At 39.3% G+C, this 23520-nt stretch overlaps 1 protein-coding gene across 6 annotated transcripts in view; it reads left to right on the top strand.

The window, feature by feature from the left end:
* The window catches only part of SLC24A2 (solute carrier family 24 member 2), a 271498-nt gene that overhangs the window by 191392 nt on the left and 56586 nt on the right, over positions 1–23520 (top strand). For all 6 annotated transcript variants that reach the window (XM_051845186.3, XM_002708076.6, XM_051845195.3 and 3 more), the window contains 2 exons: positions 15977–16075; positions 19415–19533. In XM_051845186.3, coding sequence (XP_051701146.1) covers positions 15977–16075; positions 19415–19533 — 218 coding nt within the window. The remainder of the gene's footprint in view (positions 1–15976; positions 16076–19414; positions 19534–23520) is intronic.

Genomic DNA, 23520 nt, shown 5'->3' with positions numbered 1-23520 from the left:
GCTAAGGAATTTGCTCTGGGATTCAGAGGTAGCAAGTCATGAGGTAGGATCTGAAGCCAGACCATTGTCACATCACCCTGCCCTTCTAGAGTCACTGCAGTAGCTGTCCAAGGTGTTATGAGGATCAGGGGTAGCCTAAATTAGACATAGTACAGGAAGTAAGAAGACTAAGAAGGAAAGCATCATGAGATGAACAGTAATGAGCTGCTGAGTAAAACATCTTCCCCTACTTGGACATTTTACCCATAAAAAATTTTCCTTTAAAACAGTGTACTTACTCTCAAACACTGGACAGAATCATGGTATTTGTAGTTTGTCCTTGCCCTCAGAGCCCTATCCCTTTCTCCCTCATCACTCAGGCATCCTAGAACTTAAACTGAAGCAGATCTCTGGGTCACATTCAATCCCCTTTCCCACCTCATGCCAGTGAGAATTTTATTCATTTATCCATTCATTTATTCTCTAATATGTTTATTCATCAATACCCAGTGTGAACCAGGCACTAGACTGGGGACAGAGCCCATGGAAATTAAGGACAATCCTTCTAAGGATCTCATGACCTACTGGGAGACACAGGTAGAGAGATGAAGGGTATAATAGGTTACCCCTAAGGTATTGAGGGGGCCCAGAGGAAGACATCTCACCTTTTCCTGGGAAATAAGGGCAGGCAAAATCTATAATGCACACAGCATGGCACTCAGCAGGCAAAGTCTCCACTGCCTCATTCCTGCATCCCAAGATGACAAACTGCCTCACCAACTCCCTGTGTTGGTATGTTCACTTAATAACTGATACCTGCTCTGTACAAGACATTCTGCTTGGCATTAAAGATTAGTGAGCATCACTTCTCCAAGGGACTATATTTGCTTCTATAACAAAATGTTCCTGGGGACCAAAATGAATGATTAATGTGACCTTTTAGTGACCTTAGTTCCCCACACATGGCAATTATTCCCTTATCTCCTTGTTGAGTGATATTGTGTATTCTTGGTTAGAAGAGCAATCTCCAATATGTACTTGAAGTTAATAACACACAGCTTATGTTCTCATCTGAAGATACCCAAATTTTATATCATTTTCATACTAGAAAAATCTCAATAAATTTAACTTGGCTTCTTTCCTAAAATAACTCTAAAAGAAAATATAGAAAGTTCAAAATCAAACAACTTTATGTGATGAAACATGAATTAAAGAAGAGGCACTTCTGTTCTTTGGAGACTTATGGGTAGGTAGGAAGGTAGGTAGGTAGGTAGACAGGTAGACGTCCTGATGAATATCTTGCAAGAAAGTGATGTATGGTAGAAAGCTGCCTGCATTTTATTGTCCCAAATTCACAGATGCTTAACAGAAATAATTTCTAGAGAATTAATTTTTGTACTCTTTAAATATTCAACATTTATTCATTTGTATAAGGAAAAAGAGGTAGAAAAGTTTTGATATCAGAGGCAAAAATTATAATGACCTTTTCCTTAATTAAATTAAGCCTACTGTTTCATGGCAACCAATAGTCCCCTTATCAAGCTGGAAAACTAATAATGTCTTCCATGAATCATGGTGTCCTAAATTAGGCATGTGAATGTGTTTTTGAAAACCCTCATTATTTCAAAGAAACAAAAGCACCTTAAGGTCACATAGTCTGGCCAGTTATTTGGTGTACTTCATTGAAGTGAAATGGTTTGGTTCCTTTTCAAAGAGGAATTGGCTTTGGGGATACCACTGAGAAGCATTTTCCATTGCCCAAAATATGTCCTCTAAAAATGTACTTCTAAGTCGTTGGTGTTATCTGTAGCATTCACATTACATTTTCATCCTTGCTTCAATGGATGAGACTATGTTATATTCACTGATTTATAGATTTACAAATTCCCTGATGTATAGATTCAGCTATCTATAGCAGAAAATCCAGATTAATGATGGCTTACATTGAGACAGAAGTTAATTTTTCTCTCAAAGAGAAGAAATGCAAAGGCAGACAGTATGTGGAATACCTAGAAGCTCCACAATAAGTCTCAAGATCTTTCTGTGCTTCTGCTACCCAAAATGGAATATGATTTTCAACCACGAAAGTACCTCATAGTCCTACATGGTTGCTGCTAGAGCTCTAGCCATCACGTCTGTATTCCAGGAAAAAGGAAAACCCAAAGTTATTTTCTCCAGATGTTTTGTCTTCCTTTTTGGAGCCCTTCCTAGAGACCTTCTGAGTAAAATTTACCAAAAATTCAGTTATTTAACTATACCTAATTTCAGGGCAGCTTGGAAATGTAGCTTATTAAGCTGGATAAATTACTATGCCAAATAATTTAGGTGATATGTCATTAGGAAATGAAAAGAAAATCAGTATTGGATGAACAACCTGCAGTTTCTCCACAACAGAGCAATAAGAATTTCATATAATTCTATTTTGATGGGGAAAGGCTGACAGTAAATCAAGCCATGTGAGAAAGTTTGAGAATTCAGTTTGAGATGCCTATGAAACATACTAACAGAGACATTGAGGAAGTAGTGTACATAAATGGGAGTCTAGAGCATGGGAGAAGGTTAAACAGGGCTATCACTGTAAGCTTGGTGGGGGGGGGGGTCATTAAATAAATGTGTTATTTAAAACTATAGAACTGGATGACAACACCTTGACAACTGGTAGAGAAAAGAAAACCAAGAATTGAGCCCCCGGGGAACTCCAAAGCTTAGAGTCTATGAAGAGCTCAAGAAAGGAGACTGGGTAGATAATGCTGTCCCAAAAGCCAAGTGAAGAACATATTCCACAGAAAGTCAGTGAAAACATGAGAGCATCATTGAATTAAACAATAAGATCAAAGAATTGTTATAATAGAAAGATTTTTTTAAAAAGAGCGATGAATAGAAATCAAGATTCTTCAAGATCTGTAAAGTAGTGCAGTTACTGCTAATGACAAGGTCCACAGACTAACCACAGGAGTGATAGATAAAATGAGCTAGAGGAAAGGGTATCAGGTGAGTGGGTTAAGGCTTTAAGGTGCCAAATGTGGGATTCACCTGAGTAAAATTGCAGTGGATAGTGACAATACTAATGTTACAGAGAGAAATAATGAGCCAGGTTCAAAATCAATTGGGGAATGACGGTAGAGTAATTGGCTTATGTTTCCAAGGAGAAAGGAGAAGTGGTCTAGAAATAGGGAGGGAGGGGAATGGAGTATGGGCATTTGGAAAAGGAAGCAGATGCCACTTTTCAGAGTTACAGGAGAAACTAGGCCTTCCGGAAAGTCAAGAAACAGTCAAGTTTCAGTTGGAAAAAGAAGGCAAAGAGAATATTCAGAGAGCTTAAGGATATGTGAGATTTACTAATTGTGGGAGTGGGAGATTGAGTCAATTCAGGACTGTATAGAGCCATCTGCAGGTGATGGATGGTGATGGATAACCTGGCATCTCTGCTGAAGTGGACAAGGAGGCAAGGACATAGCATGTAGCTCAGGAAAAATCTAACAATGTCTTACATGTTCTTAGTGCCTCTTTCATGGAACTGGTCCTATGGGCAATTTTCAGTGGTAAATCAGGTTGAGACTTAGGCTACCACCAAGTTTATAGTAGGTAGGTTCCTGGGCCACAGCATCTTAAACAAAATACTTATGTATTATTTGAGCCAGTTCATAACCAAACTCTTTATTACTGCAGCTAAATATAGCAAATAGGATATTAGATAGTTCTTATGAAATAAAGCTTTGAAACAATAAAAAAAATTCCCTTTTTGTCACAAATCCAAACTTTAACCAAAGTAGAAATTTTAAATTATAAAGTAATTTTTAACTTTTCTCTTTATTATGAAAACATTACACATGCACAGAAGTAGAAAGTAGACAATACATAAAGAAAGGTAAAGTGAGTCTCTCCCTTCTATACAAGATTCTATTCATTCCCTAGAGGAATTAATCCATTTTTTTACATATTCCCTTTTCCACACACTGTTCTAACCTGGCTCTTATTTATTAATTATATTTGGTGATCTTTCCAAATCAGCACATTTAGAGTATCCCCACTCCTTGTAACAACTGCATGGATTGCCACTGAATGGCTGCTCCACGGTGGGTTCAATCACTCCCCTGTTGATGAACATTTAGCAGTTTCCATTTTTGCTTATTTATCTAGTTATCACAGCAAGGCTATGTGAGCATCCCTTTTGTCCACACAGTAACTCTCCTGAGTAGAAGATACATACACATAAGGTGAAATACCAGATCAAAGAGTACGCATTTCAGGTTGTAGAAAATGTTGCCAAAATGCATTCCAAAAAGGATTGCACCAATTTACACTCCCACTAAGAGTGAATGAGAGAGTTTCAAACAGCAAATTCAAATCCTTTGAAGAGATTCAAACTGATTTCATTACAAAGCAGTTAAGCTTTTGTAATGTGACTACCTTCTAATTGACTTGTTTTAGAAACCAGAGTTTTTACCAAAGTTGAGTTAAAGCTGTAGTATAGTTATGATGGAAGTATTTTCCTCTCTAAATTAAGTGAGAAGGCTGTTCCTCCTACACAGAATATCCAATTTCCATCGCAGCATGTGCCCTTTCTACTTCAAGACTGCTGATAACTCTGCAGAAAGTCTGAGAAGCACACTGTAAGTTAACTTTCTAGTTTCCAATTACCAATGCAGGGAGCTCCTATTGTGCAGAGACACCATTTCCAATACCATGTTATGTTTCATTCATTCCAAGTTTATGATTTAACCCATTTGGTCCAACCTTCCATAACCAGAGGATTTTTCTGGGCCCTTAAACAGATGCTCTCTGTTAGGCTTGGCTTTATCCAAAGAATAATTGCATTGACCTCACCAGTTATTGACCACATTACTTCTTCAGAGATGTATTCTTACAAGCATCTCCCTGGGACTGGATTCAGGAAGACAGCAACCTAGTTAGTATGCACAATCAGACTAATCAGCTACTAACTGGCATCAGGTCTGCCAGACCAAACCAGCTGTGTGGGTAAATCCACAGTCTTCCTGAAAACCAAGACTAAGGAATTCTTCTAATGAGAATACATCCAGCTTTTCAAACTTCATTGCATCCTATCTTCATATCTAAACTGTCAACAGTAAAAGGCAAAAGATTGGACTTGGCAAGTACAGGCAGATTATGCCATGTTGCATATGTAGAAGATGTTAAATGGCAGCAGAAGGCAAATTGTGGATGCTTCTTTTTGTCTGTTTCTGGCATCCCTAGAGCTGAAAATGTTAAGCTGCCTTCATCAGTCAAACTTGAACATTGTTATTATAAATTAATAACGCAATTCCCACACACACACAAAGCTTTCTCTTAAAATAAAGTGGGACTCTATTATACCAGGAGGCTGGCATGTTCAATTAAGCATGGTAAGTTTTTCTTTTGATTAAATTTGAAATGAATCAAATCATCTCATTTTAGTCACAGGCCTCTAAGCCTTGAATTAAGTACTCTCAGCATGTGACAGCACTTATGTGGCAAACCCATGTTCCAAATGAGATTTACAGGTACTAGATTACAATGTAAAGTTTAGGATTAAAATAGAAAGTAGGAGCTGAAGTGCCAATTCATAGATACATAAAATTGAGGTGACAAGAGATGATATATCTGCACAGACTAGTGGCTACTACCGATTAATGTTAACGAAATCTAAAATCTTTCACTTTGCCTCAAAATAAATAATTGGGTAATATGTAGACTATAAGAAAGAGCTGTTTGTTAGGCTCTGATTTTTATATATAGGTCATAGTAGTCAATCTACACATATTTATTGAGCACCTACTATTTTCTAGGTGCTGTGAACAAATCAAAACTGTCCCCAGATGAACAGACTAATATCACAACTCATTTTCAGACAGATATGCCCAAAGACTGGGCTTTGACAAACTTACTCGAAGGAGATCTAGGAGGTTGGGTAAAATGTTGGCAACATTTAGGATATAAAGGCATGCCTTGTTAATAAAGTGATTATTTATTCACTTATTTTTTATATCTCTACAAAGTTCAAGGGATAACTACAAAAGGAAGATATTTAAAACTTCCGTCTCGTAAGCCCTCTCTGGGTCAGAACTCCAAACCTGAGAATCAGTCAACCCTCTTTGAAAATTTCCTTGTGTGAGCCATTTGTATCAGTGTATATGAGACAGAAATGTTTAGAAAATTAAGCTCCTAAAATAATAAAGCAGGTGGCCTACAATGATTTTTTTTAAAAGATCAGCTCTCAAGCAATGTCAAACTTGGCCAAGGGCAGTAAGTTGACCCATTTCCTTTGAATTCTACAATCTGATACCTGCTATGAGCTTTTTGGTTTACAAAATTCCATTTTGCCTGAGCTTGATTAGATTAAGTTAAAAAAAAAAAGAAGGGGGAGGCAAGTGTCAAAATGCATAAGCATTATCTATAAATGCTATTAGGCTTTGGAAACATAATCACAGCATTAACCAAGCGGAGTCTGACAAATTTTCCACAACATGCTTCTGGACTCTCCTCCTTTGTCAAAACCCAAAATACTCAGGATAGAACCTACAGTAAATAATCCAAATTACCACACACACACACACACACACACACACATATCTCCTTCACTGTTGTTTGTGTTAATGTTGCTGTGTTTACACACATTTATTGATACCAGCACAGACAGTAGGTACAGGGGGACAGAAGAAAGACAGTACTCTTGCCCTTGCAGTCCTAAGGACTAGTTGGGGATGAGGCCAGTAAAACAGTTCTGATGCTCCATGACAACTGTTATGATAGGATAGAAATCCAGGTGCCTTGATAGAGGCACATGAAATTGAAGAAAACTTTCTTGAGGGATTAGATGCCTAAAGAAGAGTCTTATAAAGAAATCAGACAAGCAGATGAGAAGTGTGGAGCATTCCAAGCTATGTGAAGAGTACATAGGGGGATGCATGAAATGCCATTGAAAACTGGAAGGCCAATTAAGATACTGTAGCCAACATCCATGCTGGAAATGTTGGACTAAAAGAGTTCAAAGGTAGAGTCAAAAGGACTTGGCAACTAACTGTCTTCTGGGGAGAGAGAGATCTCTAGGATGTCTGGGAAAACTGGAAGTGTGAAAAGCACCAACAGAAAATAAAAGAAGAGCAGATTCCTAGAAAGAAAGATTATGTGTGAAATTTGGGGCATGCTGAGCTTGACTGTCAGAAGAACTTCTAAGTGAGGTGGTCAGAAATCTGTTAAATCAAAGGACCTGGTATAGGAATCACTGACATTCAGACAGTGGTAAATTGGGTCATTTGATGAGAATGTAAGCCTTGGGAAAGAGACAGCCAAGAGGGAACCCTGAAGAATATCGACATTGAAGGGGAGCTTTTAGGAGTCCTTGAAATCAAAGGGAATTTTGAGGAGAAGGGTGAGGAATGCCAGATTCTGGGTCCAGGATTAAGATGTGAACAAAGGAGCTATAAGGGCAGACGGGCATCAGCACAGAAGATCTTCTACAAGGCTTGGCAGTGACAGGAAGATGAGTAGTGGCAGCCACTTGAAGTCACAAGAAAGTTTCTTAAATTCAGAGACTTGACTAATGATCCTATGCTGAGGAGAAATGGGAAGACTAAAGAAGAAAGATCCCTGATTGGGCAAAGACTGTGGGAAAACAAGAAATTCATAATATAAAGAAAAAACAACATATATTTTTCAATGCCAATTTTTGAAAAATATTGGAAATATTTAAAAATGTTTACAAAATATTTACAAAAACATGCTAATATTTACAATAATAAGGTAAGCCTACTAGCAGATATTTAGACAGATTCATTCTTTACAAGCAGCCCCAGTATTCAGTCTTGCAGAATATTATTGATGAAAGCCTTAATAAGGGGGGCTGGTGCCGTGGCTCACTTGGTTAATCCTCCACCTGCGGCTCTGGCATCCCATGTGGGCGCCGGTTCTAGTCTCGGTTGCTCTTCTTCCAGTCCAGCTCTCTGCTGTGGCCTGGGAAGGCAGTGGAGGATGGTCCAAGTGCTTGGGCCCCTGCACCCACATGGGAGACCAGGAAGAAGCACCCAGCTCCTGGTTGTGGATTGGCATAGTTCCAGCCATAGCGGCCATTTGGGGGGTAAACCAATGGAGGGAAGATCTTTCTGTCTCTCTCACTGTCTAACTCTATCTGTCAAATAATTTTAAAAAAAGTCTGAATAAGGAGATCTTGCTGCTTCATCTCATTGTGTGATGGGTTTGGCTAACATTTGAGATTCAACTAGGTATACATTCTCATTAATATCAGAAACTTTTCCTGTGATTATATCTATAAGTATAATATAATGATAGTTAAATTAAGTTTAGCATCTCTATTATGTGATTCATTCATATTTACTAAAGACACTTTACAAAATACTTTATTACAATAGTAGTTTCATCTCCATTACTATCCTTGTAGTATAATAAATGGTTTACAAGATACTTCACAAAAGTATAAAAAAATAATTTAGTGAATTTCAAGAAAAGATTTAGAGATAAACTTCTACATTCTTGGTATTTTAATATAAAAGTATTACTTTTAATATTTTGCTTTAATAATAAAATTAAGCCAGCTCCTATATATAAGAAGAATAAACTGCTCTGCAAAAAATGTATAGAATGGAAGAAGACCCATCCTGTGCTGAGGAAAAAGTAGGCTTGTGGACAGCAAGCTAAAATAAAAGCTGTAACCAGGGTTTGATCAAAGTACCATGAGAGTCTGTTTTCTCACTTGAGAAGGAAGGGTGTGGTCATCAGTGCAGAAATCATCAGGTAAGGTGCTGACAAATGAGAAGCAGCCTAATAAGGAGGAGGCAAGGTCCAGCTTTCATTGCCTGCTCGTTCTGAGGCTCACTGGACCTCCTCTTCTATTTATTAAAGACTCTTTTCCACACCTACCCTGTTAGCCTGGGACATGCACAAAAGGGAGACAACTGATGTGCCCTCTGGCATCCATTTGAAGAATATAAACAACTAGTGTACCCCATCTTAACCTATTTACTTCTAGAAAGTTCCTAGACCTTCAATCCAACTAGGACCATGGGCTTGGGAGTTATAAAAGGATTTACTTTGCATCACTGGCCAACAGAAAGCATATTAAATAAAGTTAACATGATTTACTTGTCTAGAAATCATGAACACAAGAATTAGTACCCATTAGGTACTGAAGATAGTGTGGTGAACAAAACTGAAGGAAATCACTGCCTCAGGAAGTTTGTCTGCTAGTAGAAAGCAACAGATAATTGTAATAATGATATAGTATATAAGTATATATACTTATATAAGTATATAAGTAACTGCTTCTGAGAAAGTGAGCTGCTGGGTTGGGAGAGGTGCAGGTGTGGTGGCATAGCAGGTTAAGCTGCGGCCTGCATCCCCACCATCCAATATGGGCACTGTTTTGAGACCCAGCTGTTCCACTTCCAATCCAACTCCCTACTAATGCACCTGGGAAAAGCAGTGGAGGATGACCCAAGTGCTTGGACCCTGCATGCATGTGGGAGACCAGAAGAAGCTCCAGCCTCCTGGTTTTGGCCTGGCACAGCCCCAACCATTGCAACCATTTGAGGAGTAAACCAGCAGATAGGAGATCTCTCTCTCTTTCTTTCTGTCCTTCCCTCTCTCTCTCTGTAACTCTTTCAAATAAATAATAAATTTTGTTTTTTAAAGGATGCATTTATTTATTTGAAAGTCAGAGTTACAGAGAAAGAAGGAGAGACAAAGGGGGAGAGTGAGAGCTGGTTCATTCCCCAAATGGCTGCCAAGGGCCAGGGTTGGCTCAGGAGAAAGTCAGGAGTCAATAGCCTCATCTGGGTCTCCCAGGTGGGTGGCAGGGGCCAAGCACTTGGGCCATATTCTGCTGCTTTTCTCAGGCACATTAGCAGGGAGCTGGATCCAAAGTGGAGGAGCAGCTAGGACTCAAACCAATGCCCAGATTGGGTGTTACAGGCAGTGGCTTTACATGCTATGCCACAACACAGGCCCAAAAAATAAATCTTTTAAATAAATAAATAAATAAGCTGGGATACAGGAAGTACTGCAGACAGAAACTACAAGTTTAACTAGGCTGCTTATAGAAGCCACAAGGAGATGACAATTGAACCAGTACTTGAAGAACATGAGAACATGGAAAACATGGGGAAGAACAGTCCAGTTACAAGGACAAGCTAAGACTGTGGCTCAGAGGTGGGATGGTGCACAGTTTTTTCTGGAAACACAAGGAGGCCAGCATCCGAGTGAGCAAGAAAGGGATGAGGGACCAGGTCAAGGTAGTCAGAGTGAACCTCTACAGATAGAATTTTACAGGGGTTATAAGTGTCTTAGCTTTTCTTTTGACATGGGAGCCATGGCAGGATCTTACACAGAGAAGTGAGTGGTATGATCATTAAGGACAACGGAGTGAAACTAGCCTGGGAGATGAAGAGGCAAGGCAGAAGTGAGGAGACTCAGACCAGCAGAATTATTCCAGTGAGACTTGACACTGGGCTACGGGTAGGAGACAGCAAAGGAAGTGTTTGAGGAGGGAGACATGGTCAGATTTTTGAAACAGCTTAAAAACAAACATGCCACATCTGCTGGGGGATGGCATGTGGAGTGTGAGAGAAACCAGGGCTCCCGGGATGACCCCACAATGCCAGCTTTCTGAAAATTATGGTCTGTCTGCTGACTAGTCTATGGTTCCAAAAGACTAAAAAGGCAAGGAATAAAAGGGAAGAAAATTCAGGTACACTTTTGTTTTTTAGCTACCTGTCAAGCCATACACTTAAAAAAAAAAAAAGGAAAGGCAAAATTGAAAACACAAAAATAGATTTTAAAAGATTTTTTCAAGTTTTGTCTTTTTTTTCTTTTTCTCTTTTTCTCTTTTCTTTTCTCCTCACAGACCACAGTCAGTTCACTGAGGTGTGTGTGGCTGCTCCCTTTGCATCTGTCTATCTCTTTTGTCTGTCTTTTCTGTGTTGCTGATGCTCAGGGTGCTCTGTGGCAGTCGGGAGCTGATCCCATCACCAGCCAAAAGGGCTCTCTTTGCAGCACTATCACAGGCTTGATGGGACAGATGTGAAGGAATTTCCAAGGGGCTATTTTAATTAACAGCAGAACAGGAGTGAAATTCATTTCCTTGTAATGAACAGACCCTCAAAAGTCATTTTGCAATGCAGCGTGGGTCTTCTGTTTTATGTCAGAATGATGTGGTCAAGGATTTCAATCTCAGATTGTTTTTCAAAATTCATTCTTATTCACATTAAGCCTTTATGCTTTGATCTTTCCTTCCACACCTCACTACCACCCCCTCAACACACACTCCTCTGAGGACACTCAGCTTATACTCTTGCAAATTTCAGTCCAAGCCAAACTGTATTAAAATTATGTACTAGGTTTTGACGTAGGTGCCTCACGATTTGAACAGAGTTTGCTATTTCTAAGATTTCTAAGAATACAAATATCTGTGGCTATATAAAAATATAACACCTTAGGGGTTTATACCACAACAGAGTATATTTTTTAAGGCTGTCTTAAAATATGTTAAAAATCACTCCTTTGCTCACCTTGAAAAGTACTCAAAGCTATCTTGATTATTTATCCCTAAGCACAGAGTTACATAACTGTTTCTTAGATCTGTACCACCCCCTATGACAACATGGAATCTGCCTAAAATGTCTAAGCAATCCCTTTACCGCCATGGTCTGTATACGCGGTTGCTAGACATCAATTCTAATATAAATATCAATCTTAGTTTTAGTAGCTTATGTCCTTTACTTCCATAAAAATAACAATCCTTTCTTGTAAGTAAGCACTTACTTACAAGATACTTCAAAGAGTTCATGGCAAAGTGGAATCAGAAATTATGTTTGTTTTGGTGCAAAAAATGTTTTGAAATGTGTGCATAGTTTTTTCTATAATATGCATTTTCTATGATTTTTTGAAGACCCCTCACATATCAGAAGGCATCAAAACACTTGATGTGCATTAATTCATTGAACCTTTCTCTAACTGTATGAGCTAGTGTTCTTATCCCTATGATAAAATGCTGAACTTGAAACATATAGGAGTAAAGAGCCTTGAGCATCAAAAGTTCTTTTTAGTCCATCCAAATCCATTGTGCAGCAGCAGGAGCTCCGTGGCCTCCTTTCTGTCCTTACATGTGATGGGAGAAAGCAGATCATCTTCTTCACATTTTAAGATTGTAAAGCATCAATGTTTAAAACATCACCTTAACCTTTTCAGTTGCAGAAAGATGTAAAGTGATCACCTACTAATTGGTTTTGAGCTGAGTCTTGGAGGGTGCCCAGAAACCTGAGCATCAATCCAACAAGGTCCTGGATACCTAAACTACTGGATTTTGATGTGGCTGATTGATTATCAAGTCCTGCTTCTATGGATTGAAGGAAGAGAAAATGGCAATGATCCTGTTAAAGCAAATCAGGGTCATGTCACTCTTGCCCCCAAGTTGTTTTGTTTTGTTTAGTTCTGGTTTTGGTTTGTTTTCCTTTTTCTCTTATTTACAGAGTTCTTCCAATGCCAGGCACTGTGAAAAACCCTTTACACAGATTTTCTCACGTAAGCCTAACATTTAATTCATGCACTAATACCAAGGAATCCCTATTTAACAGGTGAGAAAACTGAACAAGAACTTACCAAATACCATCCAGCAGAGCCATTGAAACAGCTGAGTCTTGAACTCAAACCTACCTGCCTCTAAATCACATCCACCTAACCACAGTGCTGTTGCCCCAACACACAAACTCTGCTCTATTTTCTCCCCCATCTGATGGCTTGGAGAGGAATATGACATAAAGGTGCCATGTCTTCCTACATCAAGAAACAAAAGGACACTTTGAGAATCACAGATTCGTTGCTGGCTTTTGTACCAGGAACTTCCTGCTCCCTCTTGACATGTGAGACTCAATTGTAACAGCAGTTCTCAGAAAGTTCCCTGCTGTGATCACAGGGGTGCCCAATGGACCAGAATGAGCACACTTTGCTTTTTTTCAGACTGTCCCCATAAGCAGCTACCAGTCTGGAAATTAATCTTTAAAGGAAAATCCTTTTATCAGCACTTACAATTCCAAATGGTTGCCAGGTCATGATGGTTGGGATAAAGAATGGTAGGGGAAAAGGCTGAAGCAAAGAAGTTCTCAAAGGGTTCATGAAGAAGACAACTCTCCACCTTGCCTTGGACTACTTGGACTAGACCCAAAGTAAAATAATAACAAAGCTAAACCCTTCTACTTTTTAGTGGCACAGAAAAATCTGAAAGGCTGCTATCATAGGAAAAGTAGTAACACACATATAGAAGACCCTTACTGGCATGTAAAATATTTGAGAACCTACAAAATCAAAATTCTAGAATCATTTGCTACCCTTTATCCCAGCCTTCCATAGGAAGATTTGGGAAAAATATTCCCAGAGTAATAGTAGCCAACATTCTTCTGAAAGACCCTTCCTAACAGAGGATGTGGCTGTGCCCTGACGTGCTTTTGGGTCCTTTTTATTATTTTTATTATCTAAATTCTTAGAAGATTCTTTTTTTTTTTTTTGACAGGACAGGCAGAGTGGACAGTGAGAGAGAGAGACAGAGAGAAAGGTCTTCCTTTGCCGTTGGTTCACCCTCCAATGGCCGCTGCGGCCAGCGCACTGCGGCCGGCGCACCGCACTGATCCGAAGGCAGGAGCCAGGTTCTTATCCTGGTCTTCCATGGGGTGCAGGGCCCAAGTACATCCTCCACTGCACTCCCTGGCCACAGCAGAGAGCTGGCCTGGAAGAGGGGCAACCAGGACAGAATCCAGCGCCCTGACAGGGACTAGAACCCGGTGTGCCGGCATCGCTAGGTGGACGATTAGCCTATTGAGCCGTGGCGCCGGCCTAGAAGATTCTTGTAACCACAAACAACATGTGATTAGCTAGCTTCTATCAAGTATTTTCTCTGCCATGATTCATGACTTTAGGACAGTATTTGGATTGGGTTACTTTAGGTTTTATTTCCATATGCTTGTTTATTCTCTCTTCAGAATGCTTTGCTGCCTTATTAATTTTATGTAATTTAAAAGTAGCAAATATCTTATTTCATAGAGCTGCAGAGTTTTCTGAGTTCAAAGAATGACACTGAGTCCACAGTAAAATGGTTTCATTGGTAGAAGCATCATCTCTAATAGTTTCAAAATCTCCTTTTTCCTCTTCTGGGCTAAAAAAACACACATGATTTCAGGATTTCTGGGCATTGTCCTCCACAAGAAGTAAAGCCCTATTTAGACTTCAGCCTGCAGAGTACAGAGAAGCTCACTCATTATTTGTTCCTCTAGTCCACACATAATACAGACTTTCCAGCCAGATGAGCTACTTGAATCCACACCTCCAGGCAATCACAAGCCCTGCAGACCACCTCTTTGCTTGTATTCCTTCTATTTCTACTTCTATTTCTCTTCTTTTATTCCTTCCTCGCTCTTTTACCCCTTTTTTCTAGTCCTTGGGTTTAATTTCTTTTCCTTCTTTCTTCCCACACTTTCTCTTGGAGATTAAACAGAAACGACCAAATTCAAAATACCTTCCAGGATGTGAAGTTCATGCTAACCAACATTTCTCAAGAATGAATACCATGCCCACCACCTCATCCTGCTTTCTCATTGCTTATGCTGTGCAAGCCACATCCCAACCTCCACTTCTTTGTGTAATGTTTCCCTTTCTGCCTTCTTTGAGAGTACAACCTATGGTGCACACTCATTACCAACACTGAGGGACTAATGTCCTAGAAGTTGCCTTTATGGTACTGAGGGGTCAAGGTTTATGGCTAATGGACCTGTGAGCCAAAAGGGCCCTATCCTGTGACACCCTCACCATTGGAATCAACTGATCTGATTCCAAATTATAGGCTCTGTCACTCCCAACCAGTCACACAAGTCATTACTAGGACTATACGCCATGATTCCTATCTATGATGATGGAAGGGTAGTGAGTATCTGCCTGCCATGTCCCATCCTGGGAGAAGAAATTCTCCAAGAGGAACACTTCAGTTTGGTTTGCTTCTAACTAGAAAAGTAGAATGATTCCTATTATGCTGATAGGGATCACAGCCAACAAAAAAATGCCCGGAGGGAATATTCTAGGGGTTGTGTTTTAGAAACTCATCATATCTGAATACAGGGATCAGTGGTCTTAAAGTGAAAATCTTTTTACTTTCAATGTTCTCAAGAAAGAAAACCAAGGATTAAAAAGAGAAATGTGCTACTAATCTGTACACTTTTGCATGCTATTTTCTGTGCTTGTTGCATGTATTTACCAATTAATTATGTCAGTAACAGAAGAAATGAAGCATTACATTTATGATATAGCTGTTTAAAGTGAACACTTTGAGAATGGTATTTTTCCAGCACCTTTCCCAAAGCATCTCATCACCAACATTACCTGCTGTGCTCATCTGATCATTCTTTGCCTTACATCCCCAAATGGAATCAGTTGCCTCCTTGATGCTTTAATTGCCATTGACTCAGCTGATGTGGATAGCTTTGATGCTTGTGCCTGACTTATTTAGAAACTACAATGTTGATTATGACAAATGTCTGAAACCCAGTCAAATCAAAGGACCCACTAGATTTGGCTTTCCTCCCAAGTCCATTGTCAAAAGCCAATCTGGGATGAACATTTAATTCCAGAGAGATCATTTTGCTCCAGAGCAGTTCTGTTTAGACATCTGTTTTAGATCTCAGCAGTAGGGGCGTTTTAGTGATGTTTGTGCTTTCATTTCTTTTATGAGTAACTGGAAGAGAAGGGAAAGGGTTTAAATCACAAGTCTCATCAAGTAGCTTGAGTCTTTCAAGAGAGAATTGAGCTGAAGAATCCACAAAGCTGAAGCAAATGCCCTTCATGCAGGTCATAGGACATTCCAGTTGAGAGAATGGAGTAGCCACTGCCGTAGTAAAGCTCACTGAGGAAGCCACCTGCCTACTTTGCCAATGCCTCACCATTAGCCACAAGACTCTATCCTTCTCCTTATCTGTATGCTTCCTGCCACTTTCTCTTGCTTCAGGGAGGTTCAGAGAAAAGGCTTCCATTCTTCACAAGATCGCCAAGAAGAAATGCCAAGTGGATGAGAACGAGAGGCAGAATGGGGCTGCCAATCACGTGGGTGAGTTCAGGGAGACTGCCATCCCGTGCCATTCCTGGGGGACTTGGTGGGGAGTGGAGAGACAAGACCCAGTGTTGGCACCTCTGACTTGGGGCAGACACAGAACCTGTCAGCTCTACTTCTTCCTGGGTAGTAGGAAGAGCCCCTTCCCCGGGTGGATACAAGACATGAGTAGACACCGTATGTCACCATTCTCTCCAGGGCAAGTCTAAGGAGAATGAAATGGTTCTATGAGGAACTTGAAGTCAAACAAGCCCCTAAGCAGCTACCTCCAATCAAAAGCAGAAAACAGCTTCATTTTAGGCATTCCACAAGAAAAGGACACACATATATCATTCAATGTTAAACCAAAGGTGTGAGTCCTCCTTTTGTAATTCATGTTTGGTAACAAGATTTTATACCTGTAGCATTCCTTACAGCATACCCACAAAGTTACCATTTAGTCACTCCTAAACTGAGTGACAGAATTCCTTCGAAATAATGCTGGCTTTCCTTTCGTAAGAATTCAGCAAGATCAGCCCAGGTCTCTTTTGGCTGACTTTTTCAGAACTCCTATGTGACCAGATTGTGACATTCAGGCATCTTATTTTAACTTGGAACATGATGTTCCTCCTCTCCTGTCTGTAACTATAATACAGTTCTCTAATTCTAAATTCAAACTAAATTTAACCTAATCTGGATCCATGCTATAAACGAGGCTATTGCCCAAGTAACTAAAATTATCTGCAGACAAAATTCAACAGTATTGCACTTAAAATGCATGACACTTGTAGAAGAGTTTCTGCCTATCCTGTTATCCCAACTCCAAGCTCAGGGGAAATTTTTGGCCAAGAAACAGTCAAGATTCAAATGGGATTTGAAATAAAATCTGGAAGGAAATCAGCTAAAATGGTCACAATAGTTACTTCTTGAAGTTGGGATTATAAATTATAATTTTTTCTCTGCTTCTTTATGATTCTGTGAACTTGTACAATTTTTTAAATGAGCATTTTTTTCTTTTTTATAAAAATGTAAAGCCATATCATAAAAGTCTTTGAAAAGGTGAAGTTTTGCTTGAGGTATTTGGGTTCAATTGCACAAACCATTTTTTTCTGCTCCACCTGATTTCTCTTTTGTAAAATGAGGAAGCTTGAAGTAAAAAGTTAAATGCCTGGGTTTGGACCCAGTCCTCCCCCAAGATTGCCTGAACTTAGATTTAATCTTCTGTGAAGACATAGGACCTATAACTCCAAAGATCCTACTTCTGTTGATTTGTCCTCCAGATGACTTTGTAACTAAAAATATTATGTGTCTGAAATGCTTTTCAAAGTAAGTCTAAGACTTATTTTTACATTTTGTTTGGTGAAGATTATAACAGCATTTCACAAGCTAAGCTAAGATATACACAAATCAGTATGATGAGGTGGTTTCCTCTCATTTGTTCATGCATGTTCTTAGACATTTTAGATGCTTGGGTACCTATACATGTGTTGTTAGAGTTCAATCTGGCGACTGCTGGCTGATCCAAAGGTACCACTTCAGCCAACAAACTCACCCAAAGTTTTAATGTTCCCCATGGTAGCAAGTATTGTTTAGTTTAAATAACTGAATCAAGATAAAATGAATTAAGATAAACAGACATAGCTATACTCAGCAAAACATCACCGTCATCTCTCTATCACTACTAAAAATGGAAAGACAAAGTAAATTTGAATTTCTATAATTTTCCAAGTTTATAGTTATAACTCTATTTCACAACTAAATATATAAATAAATGTAAACACTTCCCTGTGGTTTTCAAACTTTGGCCACTTCAAACTCAACAATTTTTATGTTACTCTAAAAGTATTTTCTTAACCACCAGTCATAGAAATGTTTATAGCCTTTTTAAAGTTGCTAAAAATAAACATATTCTGATACTCTATGAACAGCCTGCCACTGCTCCTCATAACTTATACTGCTCACCTTGTAATACTCCCAGCAACCCTGAAACTACACTACACATCTTTGTTCATTCCTGAAATCCACAGCCTGACCCAGCACAGAAAGAGAATGTGGTACCCATAAGAACATTTGTACTTCCCTCACACTGAAGTCCCAGCAGACTTCCGTGGTGCCTGAACACGGGTCACCTGAAGGTGTTCCTCCTAGCCTTGAACAACAAATCTAGTGAAATCCAGGTGCTGTAATGAGGATATGGATAGTTTGCATTGCTTGCTTGCTCTGTTCCAGGCACTGTGGTAAGTGCTTTGTATTCATTTTCTTCTTTAATCTTTACAGAAGTATCTTTTGATCATGTTGTCATTCTTGCTGTTAGGAGGATGAGGAGTAATAGTAGTTATATTGTTCTCATCACAATACTGAAACTGAATCTCAGAGAATTCAAGCCACTTGGTAAGGGTCACAGAGTATAAGCTGGAGAGCCAGAGTAGGAAGTCAGGGCTAATTCCCAGTGTCATCGAGTCCTAGTGCTGAGTCATGATCCTTGCATCATTTTTAACTCTCAAATAAAACCTGACTCTGCATTTTCAGACTCCTGTTTTTCCTCTAACCAGATATTCTCTTATTCAAGAGTGACCAGACCTTGGTTTCTGTTTTATGTCCAGCAACCCATTGCCTTCCTTATAATAAGGATGCCCAGGAGTGGAAGGTGATTAAGTTGCATTCTTGAGGCGTTTCAAGAAGGGCCATTTTCCCAAACCTGCCCTCCCTGAGGCTGCCTAGACACAGAGAGTTTCCACTCTCAGAGGCTAAGAAAATTAAGAGTGGAAAGCTATGGACATGAAGTCAATCAGTTGAACTGCCTCACTTCACAGATACGGTTCTGGAAATCCCTAGGGAGAGGGAGATTATCCAAGATGACAGCCCAAGTGGCAGAGTAAAGCCCGGGACGCCAATGCCCTAGTCAATATCCTTTCCAGAGCACAGAGAAGACCCTACTATAAGAAAATATTGGAGGATGGTAGCCCTGGGATTAAACAACAGTGTATTGATTGAGCATGGTTTGGGATTTTAGCCATCTGTGTTTATGTTCTTGAAGTTGGTAATTTTGCCTAGACTAGAGAAAGACATACTATGGGAGCTGAGGGCACTCAGGTGAAGACATCATGCCAGAGTGGAAGCCAAACCACTGTCAATGAGGGGAGAAGGCCAGTATGCTAGACGGCATAGGTAAGAAAGGTCAAAACCTTTCTTCATCTGACTCAGCACCAGTCCTGGCCCTTGCTACCCCTTGGACACCACCACCATCTCCTTTGCCCAAGACACAGAATGTTCTTTTTCATATGGCTCTTTGTCAACACTGATTCCATTTGCTTTCTCTCTGTGTGTGTATGTGTGTGTGTTTTAATTATATTGTAGAAAAAATAGAACTCCCAAACAGCACCAGCACAGAAGTGGAAATGACACCAACCAGTGACATTTCAGAACCTGTACAAAATGGAAATCTCTCTCACAGCATTGAAGCCACAGAAGCCCAGGTATGGCTTTTTCTCTGTCACTCTTCTGGGTTGCTGTTCTTAATTATGTCATAGCACAGCAGCAAAGACCCTATCATCTTCTTGGAAGCCCCAGCTCCCAGCAAAGTAAACATCAAGTAGGATCATATTCCTTCTCTGTGAATTTCCCATTATCATCTCAAGGACCCACACGAGGTTGGAGGACTCATGCATCAGAATCTCCTGGAGATCAAAATGCAGATCCCCAGGACCTGCCCTGGATTTGATGAAACAGGATCTCTGAGATGCAGCACCCAAGAGTCAGCATTTTTAATTAGCATCCAGGTGGTTCTTAATCTATGATAAAGCTTGATAGCTACTGTATTCTAATCTGTTCTCAGCATCTTTAAGGTCAGAGTTAAATGACAGAAATCAGATATCACACCTTGGCCAGCCCCCTTTGGCCTTCCTTGTCCCTGTGGTTGAAATTAACTCTCTCGGGCCTAGCCCACTGTTCAATGGCCTAACCAAGTGAACTATTCTACAACATTTCTTAAATACCTACTATGTGTCGAAGATTTTATATTAGGTACTTTATAAATGTCACCACTTTTAAAACCCACAGCTGGAGGTGTAGGCATTAATATTTCCATTTAACAGCTGAAGAAGCTAAAGCTCAATAAATTGAAGCACTCAGTTGAGATTACCTGGTTGGGAGGTAGTAGAGCTGAGATTTGAATTCAGTACTATCTACATACACTGCCTGTACAATTTCCACCATGCAACACAACCTAAAAACAAAGTTGTTTAAAAAGTAGGTGTTTTTAGATTTCTGGACCTCATTTTGATCAAGCAAATCAGATGTTTAAGGTGTGAAGCCCCAAAATTGCATTTTGTCAATTTTCTGAAACTTTATTGTGCTCATATATTTCATGTGAAAGGAGAGTCATATTAAAAATTCAGATTCTGATTTGTCAGGCCTAGAAGGGGACCCAGAGTATGAAGTTTTATTGTGCTGCACAGGGGTGTTGATGCTGCTGTTCCAAGGCACTACATTTTTTTAGAGCTATTCGCCTTTTTTTTCCCCAAAGAAACCTTTTATTTAAGGAATACAAATTTTGTAAGTACAACTTTAGGAATATAGTGATTCTTCCAACCATACCCACTCTCCCATCCATATGCCCACTCCTCGTCTTCCTCCCTCTCCCGTTCCCAGTCCCATTCTCCATTAAGATTCCTTTTCAATTAACTTTACATACAGAAGAACAACTCTTTACTAAGTAAATATTTGAACAATTTACACAAAAAAAAAACCTGTTTGAGAACAAATTTTACAGTTACCTCTCATGATACAACTCATAGAGGATAGAGGTCCTGCATGGGAAGTTAGTGCACAGTGACTCTTGTTGTTAATTTCACAATTACATATGACATCAGTGACCATCCGAAGCTCTTGACATGAGCTGCATAGGCTATGGAAGCTTATGAATCCACAATCTCCGTCAGTATTTAAACAAGGCCATAAGCAAAGTAGAAGTTCTTTCCACCCTTCAGAGAAAAGTACATCCTTCTTTCCTGGCCACATCATTCAACTGGGGTCTCACTCATAGAGATCTTTCATGTAGAACATTTTTTGACACAGTGTCTTGGCTTTCCATGCCTTAAATACTCTCAATGGCTTTTCAGCCAGACCAGGATGGGATAGGGGCTGATTCTTAGGTCAGGGTGCTACTTATAGGGACACCTAGGCATCTACTGTATGGACTGCTTGCCATGTTAGAACAGTCTCTCCTTTTTAATTCTATCTATTAATATCACCAGACACTTGATCCTATTTTATATGATCACTTCAATGCTTAATTATATTTATATGTTCATTTTAACAATTAATATGATCACTTTAACATTTAATATGGCAATTTTACCACTCAGTTTGGTGGGATTTGGGGTCCCATGGCAAGTTTTAAACTGCACACATAGAAGTAAGTCTTTAGGAATGTATGCAGAATTATATACCTTTATAGTTACAAATTTCCTACTCCCTCTCTTATTCCCACTCTTATTTTTTACTGAGAGCTATTTTCAATTGACTATACACGTATGATTAACTCCACATTAACTAAAGAGTTCAACAAATAGTATGAAGGGAAAAAAAAAAACTGTTCCTGGACAGTCAAGACAAGGACTGTTCAAGTCACTGCTTCTTGAAGTGTCAATTTCACTTCTACAGATTTCCCTTTAGGTGCTCTATTAGTTATCAAAAATCAGGGAGAACATACGGTATTTGTTCCTTTGGGTGGCTTATTTCACTATGGTGTTTAGCAGATTCATCCATTTGATGGCAAATAACAGGATTTCATTTTTTACTGCTGTATAGTATTCCATAGTGTACATATTTCATAATTTCTTTATCCAGTCTTCGTTGACAGGTATTTAGGTTGATTCTATGTCTTAGCTATTGTGAATTAAGTTGCAATCAACATACAAGTACAGATAACTCTGAATTTACTGAATTCATTCCCCTTTGGTAAATTCGTGGGAGTGGCTGGGTCATATGGTAGATCTATATACAGATTCCTGAGGTATCTCCATACTGTCTTCCATAGTGGCTTTATAAGTATACATTCCCACCAACAGTGGATTAGGATATCTTTTTCCTCACATCCTTGCCAGCATTTATTATTTGTTGATTTCTGCATGAAAGCCATTCTAACTGGGATAAGGTAAAACCTCCCTGTGATTTTGATTTGCATTTCCCTTGATGGCTAGTGATCCTGAGCATTTTTTCATGTGTTTGTTGGCTATTTGGATTTCCTCTTTTGAAAAATGTCTGTTTAAAGTCTGTGGCCCATTGTTTGTTTTGTTGCTGTGGAGTTTCTTGATCTCTTTATGTATTCTGGTTATTAATTCTTTGTCAGTTGCATAGTTTGAAAATAATTTCTCCTATTCTGTCAGTTACCTCATCACTTTCCTGAATATTTCTTTTGTGGTATAGAAGCTTCTCAATTTGATGTAATCCCATTTGCAAATTTTGGCTTTGATTGCCTGTGTCTCTGGGGTCTTTTCCAAGAACTCTTTTCCTGTGCCAATGTCTTGCAAGGTTTCCCCAATGTTCTCTAATAATTTGATGGTGTTAGGTTGTAAATTTAGGTCTTCAATCCATTTTGAGTGGATTTTTGCGTAAGGTGCAAGGTAGGGGTTTTGCTTCGTACTTCTGCATGTGGAAATCCAGTTTTCCCAGCACCATTTGTTGAAGGGACTATCCTTACTCTAGGGATTGGTTTTAGCTCCTTAGTCAAATATAAGTTGGTTGTAGATCCTTGGATTGACTTCTGGCATTTCTATTCTTTCCATTAGTTTATCTATCTGTTTTTGTACCAGTACTAAGTTGTTTTTATTATAATTCCCTTGTAGTATGTATTAAAACCTGATATTGTGATGCATCCGGCTTTGTTTTTTTTTTTTTTTTTTGTATAAGATTGCTTTATCGAGGTCTCCTGTGTTTACATATGAATTTCAGCATCATTTTTTTTAAATCTGAGAAGAATGTTTTTGGCACTTTGATTGGTATCACACTGAATCTGTAAATTGCTTTTGCAAGAATTGGCACTTTGATGATATTGATTCTTCCAATCCATGAACATGGAAGATTTTTCCGGTTTTTTTTTTGTGTGTGTGTGTCTTCTTCTATTTCTTTCTTTAATGTTTTATAATTCTCATCATAGGGATCTTTGACATCCCTGGTTAAATTTATTCCAAAGTATTTGATTTAATTGTAGCTATTGTTAACGGGATTGATCTTTTTTAAAAAAAAATATTTATTTATTTATCTGAGTCAGAGTTACACAGAGAGAAGGAGGGGCAGAAGAGAGAGAGGTCTTCCATCTGTTGGTTCACTCTCCAATTGGCTGCAATGGTTGGAGATGTGCCAATCCGAAGCTAGGAGCCAAGAGCTTCTTCCGGGTCTCCGACATGCGTGCAGGGGCCCAAAGACTTGGGCCATCTTCTACTGCTTTCCCAGGCCATAGC

The sequence above is a fragment of the Oryctolagus cuniculus genome, chromosome 1, assembly GCF_051225735.1.
Source record: "Oryctolagus cuniculus isolate XC-2025 breed Fujian yellow rabbit chromosome 1, ASM5122573v1, whole genome shotgun sequence".
Taxonomy (NCBI): domain Eukaryota; kingdom Metazoa; phylum Chordata; class Mammalia; order Lagomorpha; family Leporidae; genus Oryctolagus; species Oryctolagus cuniculus.
The sequence above is the reverse complement of the archived record's forward strand: the minus strand, read 5'-3'. Positions and strand labels throughout refer to the sequence as shown.